Consider the following 16,212-nt stretch of genomic DNA (forward strand, 5'->3'; position numbering starts at 1 on the left):
CAAGCAGCAACGGCGCAAATTACAGGAGGCCTGTTCCGTTATGCAATTGGTACTGATGTTAACATAACGACTCGCTCCTTGCCTGTTTAGGGCTATGTGCACTTAATTCGAAATCATTTCAATTATGACTGTCTTGCCAAGCCATGTTCTCGAACCATTATTCTTGCTAACGCCGCGCCACGACAAGCCTTCTCATGCAGCCGCTGTTAAGTAGATACTATGGCTTAGTGATAAATTGTGAATAATGTAGTAATAAACACCTGAATATATGTCAACGTCACCAAAACAATACAAAAATGTAAGTGGCGCCTAATTAAGCAGAGTCATAGGTTACTGCGCGCACATCTACATAAACATTCTACCTTAACTTGATTCGCTGTCACGCTGATTGTTTATAATTGTTCTGATTTAATGAAGTGGAAGTAATTTTTTGGAAGCATTCATTTTATTTCGAAATAACGGTTAGTTTGAGTATATTTTTGCTGTGACCTCGCATTATTATATCAACTGGTTGTTTATGGCCTTAAATTTAGAATTTCTACATATTTCACAGGAGCACTCTTCGATCGGGTTGGACATCGATGAATGTATAGTACCTTTGTGTGGATTATTTGCTAACGAAGTTAGAGGTTACGAGCATGAGTGCGACTGTCACCGAATAGCGCGTATATAATGCACGACGACGACACGAGTTATTTCATTAGTGCCAGTGAGACGCTTTTGCTCCTCTGCTAATTGGACTACAAATGCGACGCCGTTCTGATTTTATTGGTCTGTTCTCACGCAACAATATGTGACGGGCTCTTTGTTATCATTTTGGTTTCATTTCGAGTGAATCAGCGTTCTATCATTTTCTGTGAAAGGAAATATTGCTCTGGTTTTCTATGTCTGTTTGACGGTAATATTGTCACGAATAGGTTTTTAATTCTTAAGTATTTTGTTCCTATTAAAATTTACTTCCTTAAGCTGGAGGAGATATCAGCCCTTCAGTCTATAGTCTCCCGAACGTGCATCCTCTAAACAGTGCCAATCCAAAGTTGTTCTTCTATAACTAGGAGAATAATTTAATCCCTTAATTAATGAACAATTCTGTAATTTTTTGTATTGTATTAATTAGTTGATAAAACTACCAGTGAAGAACATGATTTTCAACATCATCAACATATTAGTTTGTTTGGGATGTCGTTGTTTTTATCCATGCGCCATAACGCTTACTGCAGGGCAAGTGTGGTGTCATACCTTGAATCTCATTAGCAAGCCCTGTTACTCACTGTAAATCAATCGCACGACTTTTTCCTGCGTCATATTTTCCGATGAAAATTTATTGTTAACTGCTTAGTTTTTGAGGCGCTCTTGCCCCGTAAATCACGTGGGACCAAAAAAAATCGTATTGGCTGCTTATATCGTAAAGTTCTCTCTTGGTCACTGTCACAGACTACAAAATGCGTATTGGATCGCTTCGGATAGCGTGGCCCTCTGGCGATTTTCCTTAAATAATGAAAAGAACATGATATTTCTGTATTTTCACCGCTACTGGCTAGTCAATTGCTCATTTAAACGCTCTGATTTATTTGGTGCCAATAAATAAATTAATCATGTCGTGAATTTATTTTTTTAATAATTATTTTGGCTGCAGTGGAAGATTGGGAGCTATAAACTATACACGGAGCATTTTTTTTACTCTGGCACAGGAATAAAATCTCCTTGCTCCCACTTTTTCAGCCTGAGCATCATGCATTATTTATGTTGTGTCTAAGACAAAATCCGACCTCAATCCAACACGGTCCGTAGAGCGGCAGACTGCGGGCAGTGTTGTTCGTTGCAGGTGCGGCCTTGATGCGAGTCTCTCAGCGAACCTGTCGTCTATCCCCTCGTGATTACATTCGACGTCACTCTCGGGGAAGGCAGTCGTATACCTAAATCCACTCCTTTATTTAATAATTACAATTTGAGACGGGATTTACAGATGTAGTTGTGTTGTTTTACTGCCTCCTATCTTCTTTCAATAACACTGTATGCATTCCTGTGAACATTTTACCGCCCAATATCCAACTCGTTAACCACTGCTTTTCACTTAATATGATATGACAACTGTAAATACACATTTTTGAAGTCATCAGTGTTGAATGGTTTTATTTATACAAAAATTATGAATTTATGTGTTCGTTATCACGTTACCCAATTTTTCGATTATATACAATTTTGCAACGCTGCGCAGAGCGGCGAAATTATAATCGACATTTAAAAAATTCTGAACGCAAGTTTACCGTTTGGAACGATCAAATTGTAGGAACTGAAGAGAAATTTTGTAATGTACGGAATGCTTAGAAAAAGAAAATCTTTCTATAATTGACGCAATGTAACACCAACAATAGAATTAATTTAAAACGTCATTCGTTTCACGGCTTCGAAGGAAGATTTATCTCCAGTGGAAATAAAAAGTTCGTATCGTTAGAGGGGAGAGACAAAATTAGAATTCTAACCGGATCGGTGCTCAGGGAAGCCACCTGTTGGCCGTCCTTTTGGCTTACGAACGTCGCCGACTCCACCGCCTCTGCTGCAGCCAAATGGAGCTCTGCGCTGGAATGAAAATGAGATGTCCCCAACCGCGCTCATCTTTCTTTAATTTCCCTCCAGACTTTGCATTCACACTCTGATTTCCATCTAAAGCTTGCATTCAATCCAGGGTTAGCCAGAATTGGCTAACATACTGTTGGGTTTTTATGTTTATTTTGGTATCGTTTTGTAAAATTGATATTTTATATTTACTAAATATACAGTATATACAGTAGGTATGTGCCAGCCTTGCCAAAGAAGATAATGTTAAATTCCGTCTATTAACAATGAAGAGTTTTCCGACTTCACATTTCTTCTGAATGTGCACAATCAATTAGTCTAGCCTTTCTAAACGCATTCTCCGAGATAATTCGAATTCTTTATTGCCGTTATGATTTATCATGTTTTGAGAGGTTATTTTATCCAACAATTATTATTACTTGAACACAATTTATGGAGAATAAAATTTTGTGTTTTTTTCTTCTCCGCTAGGGTTCACAAATAGTTTGTTCAGTTTTTGCTCGTTGAAGTAACTGATATAAAGCGGCTAGACTAACTTCTTGGACTCATCCTTGCAACTGTTCCACATCGTTTTTAAAAGGCCTTTTGTGGTATTAGTGAGGTGCTGGCTGCCAAAACCAAACTTCGTTCTAGAAAGTTTCTATTGAAGTTGAGCAAGCGTTCGAATGAAGCTTGAAATAATTTATTACAGAAAAATTCTATTCTAAGAGGTCGAGGCTTGCCATAAAATAACATAACCTAATGCAATACTGTATACGGAAGGGTAAAATAGAGTAAAATTGCTTTTGTCTGCAAAAAATTTAATATACATTGAAATTACCACTATAATTTATATTATATACGAAGCCATATATAATAAGCCATATGAAGAACCATTGACAATTTATATTTTTTTAGTATTAAATGCATCTTCAAAAAAATTGTGTGCGCATCTTCTTTTTTTTAATTATTTATTTTGGTTCTCTGTTTGTATCTAACTTTATTTTCCAACTTTATTGGACGATAAATGTTTTTTTTCTCTCTCGATTAGGTGGGGCACTCATAACTGAGAATTGATGGTGCTTTTGCTCGCAGAAAGATATGACAAATTTGCATTTTATGAATGAAATTCAAATTTCGACCTATTTGCAAGCTATATCAATGGAATGTTTGCCAGCCAAGTAAGCCAACGCAAACACTGCTGCTTGTTGTTTATAAATAAAGACCAGTGAAGATTGCTAACGTCACTCCTGCCTCATGGTAGCCGTTCGCTTATAATGTATGTTCAGCCTCCGCTATTTGTTCCCGCTGATCATTATTCCTAACAACGTCGCCTCTGAAATCCCCACGGAGGCTGGCGCATGGATATTGATTTTGACGCTTTTAGTGCAGGTTTTGTGAGAGGAATCGCTAAACTTTCCTTATAGCGACTACTTCGACCAGAAAATGTGTCGTTCATCTGAACTTGTACATGTAAAGCGCGAACATCCAACCTTCAATTTCTATTTGTGATTCTTTCACAGTTTTTGTTCGTTAATTTAATGTATTACTTGTTACAACCACGCGGGGCTTTTCCTGCGCCGTTGGATACTTTTCGAACGGTCAAAAAGGCTGATGAGGATCCAGTTATTTATATGCTGTGGGATGCGTTGGTCAGGCTTTATTGGAAACCATTTAGCGAGCTGGAGACAGCCAGCCATCTAGCCTACTTGCAGGCCTGCCTGCCTCTGTGTCCCCGTAAAATCTGCCGCCAAGTGCTCCATTGAAAACACCTTATGCAGATTCCTTCCCTGTTGATTGGATCTAAAGTGATTCCTGGACCATTGATTGAATTCTGCTTGCGGTCTAGATTCCGCTTTTCTTCTCTTCTTTCTTTTATAGGTGTGTTCGCCCACTTATTTATTCGTGGTAATTTGACAACGTACTTCGCAAATATTAATTTCTGCATGCGTTCACTTCGTGTAATTCCAATTATGTTATTAAAGTATATTTTTTATTGATTGACGAGTCATTTTTTCACTGTTTATAATCTTAGGGTTAAATTTCTAGCGATAAATGATCTGTAAATGACTGATAAATAATAATTATGAGGTCATTTTAGATTTTTGCTCCTTACGCTCCGAAAACGTCAGCACACCGATGCGTACTTTCATATTTCATAGTCGTTTTTGTCAAATATTATGTTTTTTATTAGAGGAAAAAAGTTACTAACCAACATATGATTTAAATCGTATTTTCCGTTTTATGCTGAAATATATTTATTTCACGAAAAATGGTTCTTTCGAACTAAGACTGACTGTCTGTGTTTGAATATATTTTACTTACTATACGTTCTATTAATTTATAATTGGTTGATCATAGTTGCCGTGTCTCTCACTAAGTAGTTTCAATATTATCAATCTCATAATTTTTCGATCCGTAAAATATACTACCATGTTTCCATGCGGTGAAATTCTCATTCTCATGCAGTAAAAAATGAACGTTTTTTGAAATCAAAGATTAAATTGTAGAACGTAATCAAATTATATTGGATGTCATTTGACCATTCGTCTTTCACTTTATATTCCGTCGTCAATTGTTAAAGGTCATGCAGGCAGCTGGTTTGTCTGTGCGCCTATAAGTCTTGAATACGAAGGCGCGTGCGGAGCTGAGTTTTCTTAAGCGAGTTGCTGACCCCATCGCGCCGCTCAGAAAAAAAGAGCTCAAGTTAATCTTGTTCTCTTTTTAAAGTCTATTTGATTGTGAAGTGAACCGGTTTTAGAGCAGCCGTGGGGCGGGCGCTCTACAGCTCCGTTTGCATGACGTACCTACACGCTCGAGTGGTTGCCCTCTTGGCGTTCGTGTGATGGCTTGTGTTGCTCCTTTTACTTACGCCCTCCTGCACTGTCTTGCCTGCTAGCTGCCCCGTTATTTGCCTGCTTGTACACTAGCTTGCCTAGTAGCTTCACCGTTATTTGCATGCATGTTCTGGCGTGTCTGCTACCATATTCTTGCCTGGATGTGCTGCGCCGTACCTCCTAGGTGCGCTCTTCCGGCCGTGCTTAATGCACTGCATAACTTTGTATAGTTGTAGTCATCTTTGCCTGGATATGTTGCCATGCCTGGTAGAAGCTTTGCCTTGAAATGCGGAATTTCATCAAAGATTCGCACAGAAATGAGGAAATTCAACTCTGAAAAATTTTAAAGAGAACTTGAAAAATTTGAAAATGGCACTTGGTAATTAGAAGGTTTGAAAAAGAGCTAAAAATTCAATGTAGTAATTATGTGGTTTTTCCCGGTGCAGCTAAGGACAATGATCTGTTGCATGCCTCGACGGAAACTAATTTACCTGTCCCAAGATTACGGCCTGAGGACATCGTGACGTCCACTCCGTCTTGAGTAGCTTTGCCACAGGCAAGGACTGTTGCCCCACATATACTTAGCTGCTGTTCCGTCAATTCCTCAACCGCAATGCTTTTGCCCCGTTTAAGTCATGAATTGCAAAACTCTCTATTACCAACAAAATTCTAAACTTCGTTAAGCCTAAAAATTATTACCCTAATGACGTGCCGGACGAATTATTGAGCTGAAGTCGCTGCTGGAGATATTTCCTTAGTTTTCACTCGTGCTTCGAATTAGTTTACTATCACTTAATCAAGCCCTCGAAATTTATTGCCCTTAATTTACAGCAAGTTTTTTTCTGTGGCTTTTTAGTTTATTATCCTTGGCTCTGTGATTGCACCGCGGCATCATTAGTTTATAAAATATACATCCCTATTCATTGGATCACTTTATATGCAAATAGGCATTCCATTTTGCGGCTCGACGTGCCTGTCTTGCAGAGCGCTCCATATCGCGGGCCTTCTCGACTACTGTCCTCTTTTTCAGTCCACCCACAAAACATCGTTGGACGATAAATAATTTAGTGAGAGAAATCTTCAACTTGGAAACCGACATAAAACGTGGCGGAGAGCGAGTGTCTAGTCTGCGTTAACGACAAGAACTTTTATTGTGTCCGTTTCGCTTCCTGCGTGTGTATTTATTCTGATCAATTCTATTGTAATTGTATTAATTCATTTTTTTCTCTGGATGCTCAGTTTCAGAAAAGCTGGTGCTTTAAATGAATAAAAAATTATCTTATCCCATTGTTTTATCAATGCAGGCTAAATTATTCAAATTATGTATAATTTTAATTTTTCAAATACTTTTCTAACTCGTATTTTATTCCTAAAAATTTTAACGCGTTCAAAGCTCTAAGAACGGCTTTTTTTCTGGATTACTCATTCAGTCGTTCCAGGCTCGACACAAACTTTTTTCTCCCACACATTAAGTAGACCGTGCCTCAATGAATTTCCCTTTTGTCTCACGCGCCAACTTTTTTCTATACCCTCCAGATTCTCCGGAGTTTCTGTCGGCACCTCCCCCGTCAGTGGACATTGAGGTTGGTGGTTCCATCACCCTGAACTTCACAGCCCATGCAAACCCAAGTCTCGTGACGTACTCCTGGAACAGACTCGGAGCGCCGCTGTCCAAGCCTGTGATGGAAGACGCTCGTCGCAGCCCTTACGGCATGAGCCAGAGCTTCGGCCACCGTCGCTTCCAACATGACGGCCACGATGGTGTGGTCGCTGAGGGGCCTTACCTGTTCCTACGCAACGTACAAATAGAACATGGAGGAGACTATGAGCTCGAGGCCTCCAACCAAGAAGGCGTTACACTTGCCAAGGTCCACGTCAATGTGCAATGTAAGTTCTTGCTTCCTCATTTATGGTAGTTGCTCATGTTTTTTTTGCAATAGATTGGTGTTAGTGCATTGTTCATGCGAGCTTTCAGGCGGACGTTACTTCGCTTTGTTTTTCATATTAGTATGGTTTAGTTTGATAAATGAAATGGTTACGAAAACGGTTCCTATCTTGGCGATTAAATTTTGTGATTTGTAATGTGAATTTGCAAGACATGACATTTCATGCAGACTTGGAAATTCACCGTCAAGAAATAACTATAATAACACAATCGCAACTTTTTTTCTTTGGAACAAATTTTCTAACTAAAATTAATGTTGACTTGCCGTTACCATAATTTTACAAAGATGTAAGGTACGTTTCATTGTTCAAAAAGCTGCACTTTCAATGTTAATGGTATAAAGTGTTAGAAGATTGATATTCTTTTTCAGAAATTGAACCATGTACCTGAATAATGTAACCAAGGAAATTTCCCTATAATGAAGCTGTTGTCATTCCTTGCCTGCAGACCCACCTCGTATCCAGTATACGAGCGGTCTCGTTACCGTGTCCGAAGGCGACGAAGCCACTCTGGAATGCACGGCTGAAGGCAACCCACTGACTGAAGCCATGATGCTCTGGCGTCGCCCCAACTACCATTTCTCCGGCACTCGTCAGACCTTCGAGTTAGTCAACATCTATCACTTGAAAAATCACGCGTACCATACACATATTCAAATGAATATAAAATCTTACAAGCACGTCTCTGTACCCTGTGGGAATTGTATAATTTTATGATGTTATTACTAAAATCTTAGTGCTAATCTGTCATTGTAGTTTGTGTAGATTTTTTAATCCAAACAAAAAAATCTTTCATGCTTCTTCATTGAAGTTGAGTGGGTTTCCAAACAGTCATGCTTTTTAGCCGACCGGTCTTGATGGATTCATAAATTGTCAACGCAATATATCTATCGCTAAGTAAGACATCACAGCGTCTAATTTTTGAATATTCAACGACTGCATGTTTTTTTTTTTTTTATTCAGCAATAAGAAGGCTGCCCTCACGGTGTTATCGGCGAACAAGAACGACACTGGAGTGTTCGTTTGTGAAGTTAATAATGGAATTGGTTCACCGTCAACTGCCAACGTCACTCTCATCGTCCGGAGCAAACCGCAAATTGACAGGTCACAGGTCAGTTCCCATCAAAATGAAAGAGAAAGGCTATTAATTTATTAACATATAGTTTCTTAATTTGTAAATTGAAAATTAGAGTGTTACATGATTGATTGTTTTATCACTTTTTATATTTCGCAAAATCTTAAAGATATGTTTACATGGCTCCATCTTCCGCTTTGCTTAACTCTTCTCGGACGGCATAGGTACGATTATAACGTATAAATTGTGCAGCTTGACAAGAGTTAACTCCATGAAATTCATCATCTGTCTGTAGCTTGCAAAAATTTATAATGTTAATTAAGATTTTCTAAAGTTTACCCATAAACGCAAAGGTTATGTGGAAAACGGAGGAACCTGTCAATCCGAACCCGTTTATGACGCAAGTCCGTCTTGCCGATTCAGTTAATGCGATTTTAAAGGCGCATGACTTAAAATAAGCACGGCACTGTCTTATTTTACGCGAACTAAGCTTCGAGTCTTCCCTGAAATTTGTATGCGAATGCTGGATAGCCGTATCCAAATTTGGCATCTGCGACACACAGTGTTTCCCGTTATTTGTGCGGGCACTCGCGCCACGGCCGTATTATTTCAGTGACAGTAAATCTATCGAAATCTGGTCGTTTTGGATCGTGATTTGATCGTTGTGCGAGAAACGTTGTAAACTCACATATCGTGAAGAAAATATGTGAAAAATATTATCATAAAGTTGATTGCGATGTTTTCGAGCGTTAGATGCTTCCGTGGACCAAGACGCTGCCACTTATTTGGTTTGGTGGTGTGCTTGGTAGGTTTAGGCCTTAGTATTACGTTACTTTCTCCTAAAGTGATATTGGAAAGCAGTCACAGCACCGCATGCCACCAATACGCTACAGGTTTTCGATACCAAAAACTTGGGCCAAAACAATCCTTTCGCCCTGGAACACCGGTTTCCATTCAATGATGGTAAACAATAGGTGGTTTTTTGATGCGTTTCTTCCAGCAGCTGCACGCATACTTTTAACATCATCAACGGGACAAGTTTTATACACAATTTTGTTCTGCTTCTTAGTTTTGGATGGATTTAGAAATATTATCGAAAATCGAACGCACATTATAAACGTTTATCATGCCTACAATAATTGCAAATAGGAAAATTGGGCATCATTTAATTTTCCAGTTAGATGTTTCAGTGTCAGCAAAATTTTCATCTATGTACATGTTAATTGTTCAGTGAACAAGCAACAAAATTTTCGGTGCATTTTTAAACGAATCCTGTAAGTCGACAAAAGCAAGAGACTCTAATTTCTTATTAAATTTTGGCTCTTTGTAATCACATGCAAGCTCTAAACTGAACTGAGCCGTTTCAATTCATGATTAAAATTATACTCGTTGCTTTAAGGATAAATAACCAAATATTTCTGAAGCAAGTGATCAGTTGGGCTCTGTTTTGCCGTGAAAATTTATCGTCGATACATTGTATCTTTTCTCTTGTGCTCCATTGGATTGTAATTAGCGAGTTTTGGCAGGATATTAACTAAATTTCAGGTTGCGTTTGCTCATTATCGAACGGGCTCTAAAAAATTGCCGAATTGTTTGCTTCGGCGCTCTAACGAGCGGCGGCTCTACCGTTGCTGCAGCAGCACGGAGGTTGCTGTAATCAAATGTGCAACAGGACCTGAAATTCATGCTGAATATCTAAGTTGCTTACGAATTACAGCTGCAGTTTAATATTTCTGCGAATTAGAAATATCTCTCATTGCTCTGGCAATTTTGTGATCATCTGCGTTTTTTATTTTATTTTCCAATTTTTTCCCGTTTTACGATCGGGTTTACTGATTTGAATCCAATTGTTGAATCTTGGTTTGATATATAAGATTTCCCAATCTCAGTTTGCAATCCCGCTGTTCGCAATTCTTGAACTTTTCCGCTTGATCTGACTCCAAAAGGTCTCTATATAATAATTAGTAAGTCGTCAGGGATACAAAACTGATTTACAACAATACTTTATTTTATTTCACTCAAATGTTCAAGCACTCCGAAAGTTGGCCATCGAATTTACTATCAGCGCTCTTACTGTTAAATTTTGCCATTATTAAAATCTATTTTTATTCACTGCTGGCGTTGAACTAGCTACGAAAACGTGGCTAGTTTAACCTTCTGACATAAAATAAAACCCACTAACTCTTGAATTGCAAACAAATGGATATCCCACACCATGCAGTAATGACGATATTTTGGCGATAGAATTATCATTTGTCGTGCGAATTTTAGCGATTAATATTTCAATTTTACGTACATCATTTTAAAGTAAAAATTCTCCGTCATGTTTAATTAAATTTAATCGTTCAATCAATTCACACGCCATGTATTTCGCAACTGCGTTCTTTAAATCTTCCTAGTTCCTTCCATCTGTAATCTTGTATTAATCAGTATTGCAATATCACCTGCATCGCCATTGTTTGAACTATTTTTTTAATCTCGAGTTTAATTTTACCTGTTCTCTTATCTTATAAAAGTATTCTGTTTATATTAGACTTATCGTTATTGGACGGTCATTGATTGTGTTTGTTTTGGTGTGCTGCGGCAGTTGCTGAGTCGGGCAGCCACAGACCTCGGGCTCACGGGTGTGCTGGAGTGCATCGCGCAAGGAGCCCCTGAGGTGCGCTTCAGCTGGCGTCGAGAAGGCGACCTTCTCTCCAATGGAGCCAAGCCGGAAAAATACGACAACGAAACCAGCAAGGTAGTGAAAATTACTCTCTTAAGTAATTCTGTAGAGTTTTCATTTTCGTTTCCGCCTCCAACATTGAGAGAATTAATTACGAGCTAGGATATCATTCTCATTCTGAATTGATTGATTTTTATTAAAATTTAGTTAAGGTATTTTATTCTAAACTATGTTAAAAGAAGGTAATGATAATCTTGAATTAGCTTGGTTATAAGATTTAAAGAAATAAATTCAAACGCGTCTCAAGACCTGATTCCGTTACCAAGTAATTTTTTTAACTTATCGTGTCTGGCCTCGCAGGCCTGAGATCAGTTTTTATTGTGCTTCAGTTTTGTAATCGGCTTATGGAACACACCAGGCGCCACTTCTTAATTATACTTCAATTTATAGTTTTGTCCTTACACCATGACGGCACATTATAATTATACTTCTATTTATTTTAGAAGCATACGAAAACCTCCTAAGAGTTATTCTTGTCATTAGGCTCTCGAAATGATTCTCGTGGCTTAGGAATTCAAAGAGATACTCTTATACATTTTGATATTAACATTTTATCATTATTCATGAATCATTTTTATTTCTTTTATTTGCTCCAAGCTGGAATTGGTTAAGTTAATTAGCTTAAATTAGCTCCTAATTGAATTATTTAGTTATTTTTAGGGGAACTAATATGACATGACTTTTCTAATTCATTTAACCCCTTTATTCACAATTCAGCCAGTAGTACTTGCAGAGTGTAATTTTTGGTTCCAACTTGTCTTTGAGTAATTTGCTTCAATCAAAGTATTCTGTTAAATGATTATATCAGCTTAAATTCAGCTGATTATTATTTTTTTCATAATTCAAATTTAGGCCCAATAGCCCATATTCTTGATTCCATCGAATATCTCTTAGCACATGCAAAGCTTTCCCGAGGTACTTGAGCATCGTTCATTGCTCAATATACTGCGTCGATGTTGGACGGTCACTCAATATCATGATCGCTGGCCATTACCGCAGATCGGGCTCGTTACTTGGAAATCATTGTTCTTCATCCGTAATGTGAACGAGGGCGATTACGGCTATTATGAGTGCGTGGCCGAGAACGAGCTCGGTGCTTCTCCCTTCACTATCCAATTCACACCGCCCACAATTCCTGAACCTCCGTTGGCTCTCAAGGTAAGATTTGCATTCCATTAATTTTTCGCTTTCATGTTTCACTCTTAAGTGAAATTAAATACTTCATGCACGGCTAGTACTGATGTAATTCGAAACTTTAGCCGTTACTTTGGAAAATATTAAAGAAAATTCATACCAAGTCCCCTGAATTTCGATCGATGTCTAATTTCCCAAAAAAATCATTACGACTGCTTCATTAAAGTACAATTTATAAAGGCTGACACTGATATAGATTTAATTTCATGTAGTCCTTAAGATTGTTTTTTTTTTCTACTTATGAAGTTGGGAACGTTTTTTCCATGCCAGGTGCTGAACACCACTCACGACTCCGTTATGCTGTCGTGGGTGCCAGGATTTGACGGCGGCAAGCCTCAGTACTTCAGGCTGCGGTATCGGCCCAAAGACTCGTCGCATTATCAGTGCCTTGACGTGTATCAGTCTGGCGTGTATTCCCAGTCCGTTGCGGGACTTGACCTCGACACCGAGTATTACTTTTCAATCAAGAGCTACAATGATATGGGAGAGAGCGAGTACAGGGGCGAGTTCGTCCGAGCTCGAACTTTGAGTGAGTAGTTAAATAAGTGAACTCAATATAAGTTGTAGATGTTAAAAAAATTATAAAAAAATCAAAATATTATGACAACGGTGTTGTTTAGATTATATTTCCTCATTCCATGAACAATTTCTCATGATCTAAAAAAAATATATTCAGAACATTATATTTCTTTAAATAATTCTCCTCTTTACTTGGTCTTTCGACGCATTTTACGTTGACATTACATATCTGCTACATGCCAATTTTTTTAACACGACGGATCTTTCAAATTCGAGTTTACATATTGTGTCTCGAGGCACATACCGGTATATCATGAAGTGATATTGATATATCACGGCTAGATATTTTCGCCTACGAGTGTTTAAGGAGGTGTTAATCTCCTTTTTATGCATTCACAGTTGCATTCACTAACAACATTCAACATTGGTTCTTCTTTCTGCACTCGTACTCTGTATACGCACAGTATTTCCCTCTATTTCAATCAAGAATGGTACTTTAATTGGTGCAATAGTTCCTTCTATAAGGATAACTGAAGACCTTCTGTGACACAAATCTCGTCTGAGCTCTGTTCATAATAAGATCTTAGTCACTCCAGAATTTCATCAGCATCTCAGTTAAGTGTCCTACATCAGTGAAAAATAACACTGTTAACAAATTTTTGCAAGCCCGCCTGTCAAAAATTTCTTGCCGGGTTCTTGCAGGTTTTCATTTCCTAATTGGTTAAAGTACTGTATTTCTTTTTCTCTTGATCTGTAGTTTTCGATTCTGGCATGATGGGGAGTTTCATTTTACAAGACTCTAAATGTGGGTATTGCGTGTGGATCTGAGTTTCATGTTTAATTTGCATGCACAATTAATTTAATCACCCCTATATCACCTTGTGTAACTTTCCAATCATTTGTCATGTAGCTCAATGCCCACATATTCTAGGGAAATGCTGCAATTTCTAATGATTTTGTTTACCGGGAATCTGAATAAAGTTTTCTTCTTTGAGAAAAATGTAGTTGATTGACGCGTGCAATTTTTTGCATTCCGTGAAACCTAGCCTCCGCATATTGAAAACTGGCTTTCTTGAATAATTTGGTATTTCACTTGGCAAAAGAATCAGAGGTGTTCTTCATATCATTAGCATATTGAAGGGTTTTCGCTGAAGGCCAGTTTTGCGCCGCTTCTGAGAGTCAGCCATTGCATCGGCAAACGCTTTGGACAGCCGAGTTTTATGTAACGGTTTTTCTCTTTTAACCGCACTAATAACACTAACCCGGGAAATGGACCTTGCACGAATAACATCATATTATCGAAAAAATATTTGCCATAATGACACAGACTTACTTCTGTTCAGTTATGCTCCACAAATCAATTCAACGTTTATAAATTAGCATAATTCGGTTACTTTCGGATTCTATTCTGAGACCTCAATACTAACATGAAATTGACTCAATTTTACGCTGAAAAAATTTTAAGCCACAAAAATCTGTTATGATGCTTTTCACTTTTGAAAATATTTAATTTCGATGAGATCTACGAGTGAGACAAATTATAATCAAATTCAATTTTTGGAGAAGTTTTAAGACATTTTTGGTTATTTGAATATGTATAAATTTTCGATGTGAGTGCAAGGTTCGTGCATGCTTCCTCCCGATTGTGAATTGGCTTTCCCTGGCTCCTTACTACCAGGCGAAGCGCCGCCGACTCCCGTGCCTTCTTCCAATGTTGGTCGGGAGGCTGGCAGTAGCCATGCACGAGTGCCTGGTCTTTGGGTCATCATCATAGTTCTCGTTGCTACTGCATTGCTTGCTCTCAACGTATCTGCAATAGTGTGCATTATAAGGCGACGCAGGAACAAACGCGCTTCTTCACCACAATCCAAGAAGCAACATCTCCACTCTTCTTCCTCTCCTAAAGGCATCGCACTATCTTCCACTTCCCCTCACCTTACGAGATCGGGTAAGTGACCCTCTGAATATAACGCCGCCCTTCGTTTTCTCCGCTTGCAGGCCGGTCGGGTGAGCCTCACGATCTTCTCTTACACCAAGTGCTCGGCGGCAGGGGGGACTTGCCTAAGCTGATTATCATTGCTGTAGCAATTGTCGGCACTTTCATCGTCATTCTCAACATTGCTCTCGTTATTTGTTTGATACGGAGAAAACGAGGTCGAAGTGAAGATGGTACGGATTCGTTGAACAAATTCATCTAACTTTGATTAATTTTTTTTTGTGTGTGAGCGTGTGTGAAAATTTTCCAATTTTAATTATTTGAGTACTTGTCTTTTAGGTGTTTCCTTCTTTGGAATTTAAAAATTCAATGTGTTACTAAAAGAGACCCTTAGTCTTTAGATCCAATGAATACTCATTTATAGTCATTTTTAGATTTCGATTAGTAGCGTCCAGTCTCGTTAGGTGGTAACCTTTTACATTTACTTCGTTTTAAGATGCCTGTCTCATTCAGTAATTTATGTCAGTCATTGGTGCCGTTTGAGAAGTACGTTTCAATTCTAGATAATTAGCAGCTGAAAACAATAACGACCATGGAGTATTCTAAAGGGCTTCTTGTCTTTTTTATTACCAGAGAAGTGCATTTCAACTGTCATTCTTGCATCCTATTCATTTTGTTCAATTTGACTTGAAATAATCAATTACTTGACTTCAGTGTGGTTATCAGTGGCTAATGCTTTTCTTGTGTCTGCTTATGCTTAGGCAGCGACCAAGGGAGCAGTAAGAGCACCACTAACACCATGTACGCACCCTCATCCTACAATGACACCGTTGTTGGAGAAACACTCAGCTCCATCTCCGAAAAATCAAGAGAGTCTTATACCCAAGAAGACAGTGTTGGCGAGTACGAGGTGAGCTCATTTTTAATTAACTCTGAGATAAGTACAGATTTGTGGTGCGTTTCAGCTGACCAGTCAGTGGTCGGCATGACTCATACCTCATTTCATTCCCCCTATTACTTCCAATTCCTGATGAATCCATTATTGAATACCCCAAGTTTTGTCTTGAAAAAATCTACCTGTTACCCAGCAGTTGTAAATTTGGTACAGAAACTTCTGGCATGTTTCCAAGTGCGCCTCCGATGATACTGTCACATACAGAAGGGCAAGCATATTTTGACGCGCAATACAAAAGTTCTCTGTAAGTGCATTTCATGGACATATGGGATACCTTTTAATATCTATTCAAGGTGCATTTAGCTTTCATTTCCTCCATGGTAATTTAAAATTATAATTTGAATTGGTATAGCCTACGGCTATACCAACTTCAATAGCATACCTGCAAATATATATCAAATATCAAATTTGTCAATGAAAGGATTTACTGTAAGTTTATGCTCATTATTATTCGTTTTAGTTCAATTTAAA

At 38.3% G+C, this 16,212-nt stretch overlaps 1 protein-coding gene across 3 annotated transcripts in view; it reads left to right on the forward strand.

Annotated features, from left to right (window-relative positions):
* The window catches only part of LOC108679880 (nephrin), a 152,761-nt gene that overhangs the window by 125,875 nt on the left and 10,674 nt on the right, over nucleotides 1–16,212 (forward strand). For 2 of the 3 annotated variants that reach the window (XM_018168615.2, XM_018168617.2), the window contains exons 12-19: nucleotides 6,930–7,280; nucleotides 7,786–7,942; nucleotides 8,301–8,448; nucleotides 11,000–11,152; nucleotides 12,137–12,295; nucleotides 12,602–12,860; nucleotides 14,529–14,798; nucleotides 15,548–15,696. In XM_018168615.2, the coding sequence (XP_018024104.1) occupies nucleotides 6,930–7,280; nucleotides 7,786–7,942; nucleotides 8,301–8,448; nucleotides 11,000–11,152; nucleotides 12,137–12,295; nucleotides 12,602–12,860; nucleotides 14,529–14,798; nucleotides 15,548–15,696 (1,646 nt within the window). Of the gene's footprint in view, nucleotides 1–6,929; nucleotides 7,281–7,785; nucleotides 7,943–8,300; nucleotides 8,449–10,999; nucleotides 11,153–12,136; nucleotides 12,296–12,601; nucleotides 12,861–14,528; nucleotides 14,799–14,848; nucleotides 15,020–15,547; nucleotides 15,697–16,212 lie in introns of all 3 variants that reach the window. The other variant, XM_018168618.2, reaches the window with a different exon arrangement.

This window comes from Hyalella azteca, unplaced genomic scaffold (assembly GCF_000764305.2).
Source record: "Hyalella azteca isolate HAZT.00-mixed unplaced genomic scaffold, Hazt_2.0.2 contig11639, whole genome shotgun sequence".
In the NCBI taxonomy this organism is placed as follows: Eukaryota; Metazoa; Arthropoda; class Malacostraca; order Amphipoda; family Hyalellidae; genus Hyalella; species Hyalella azteca.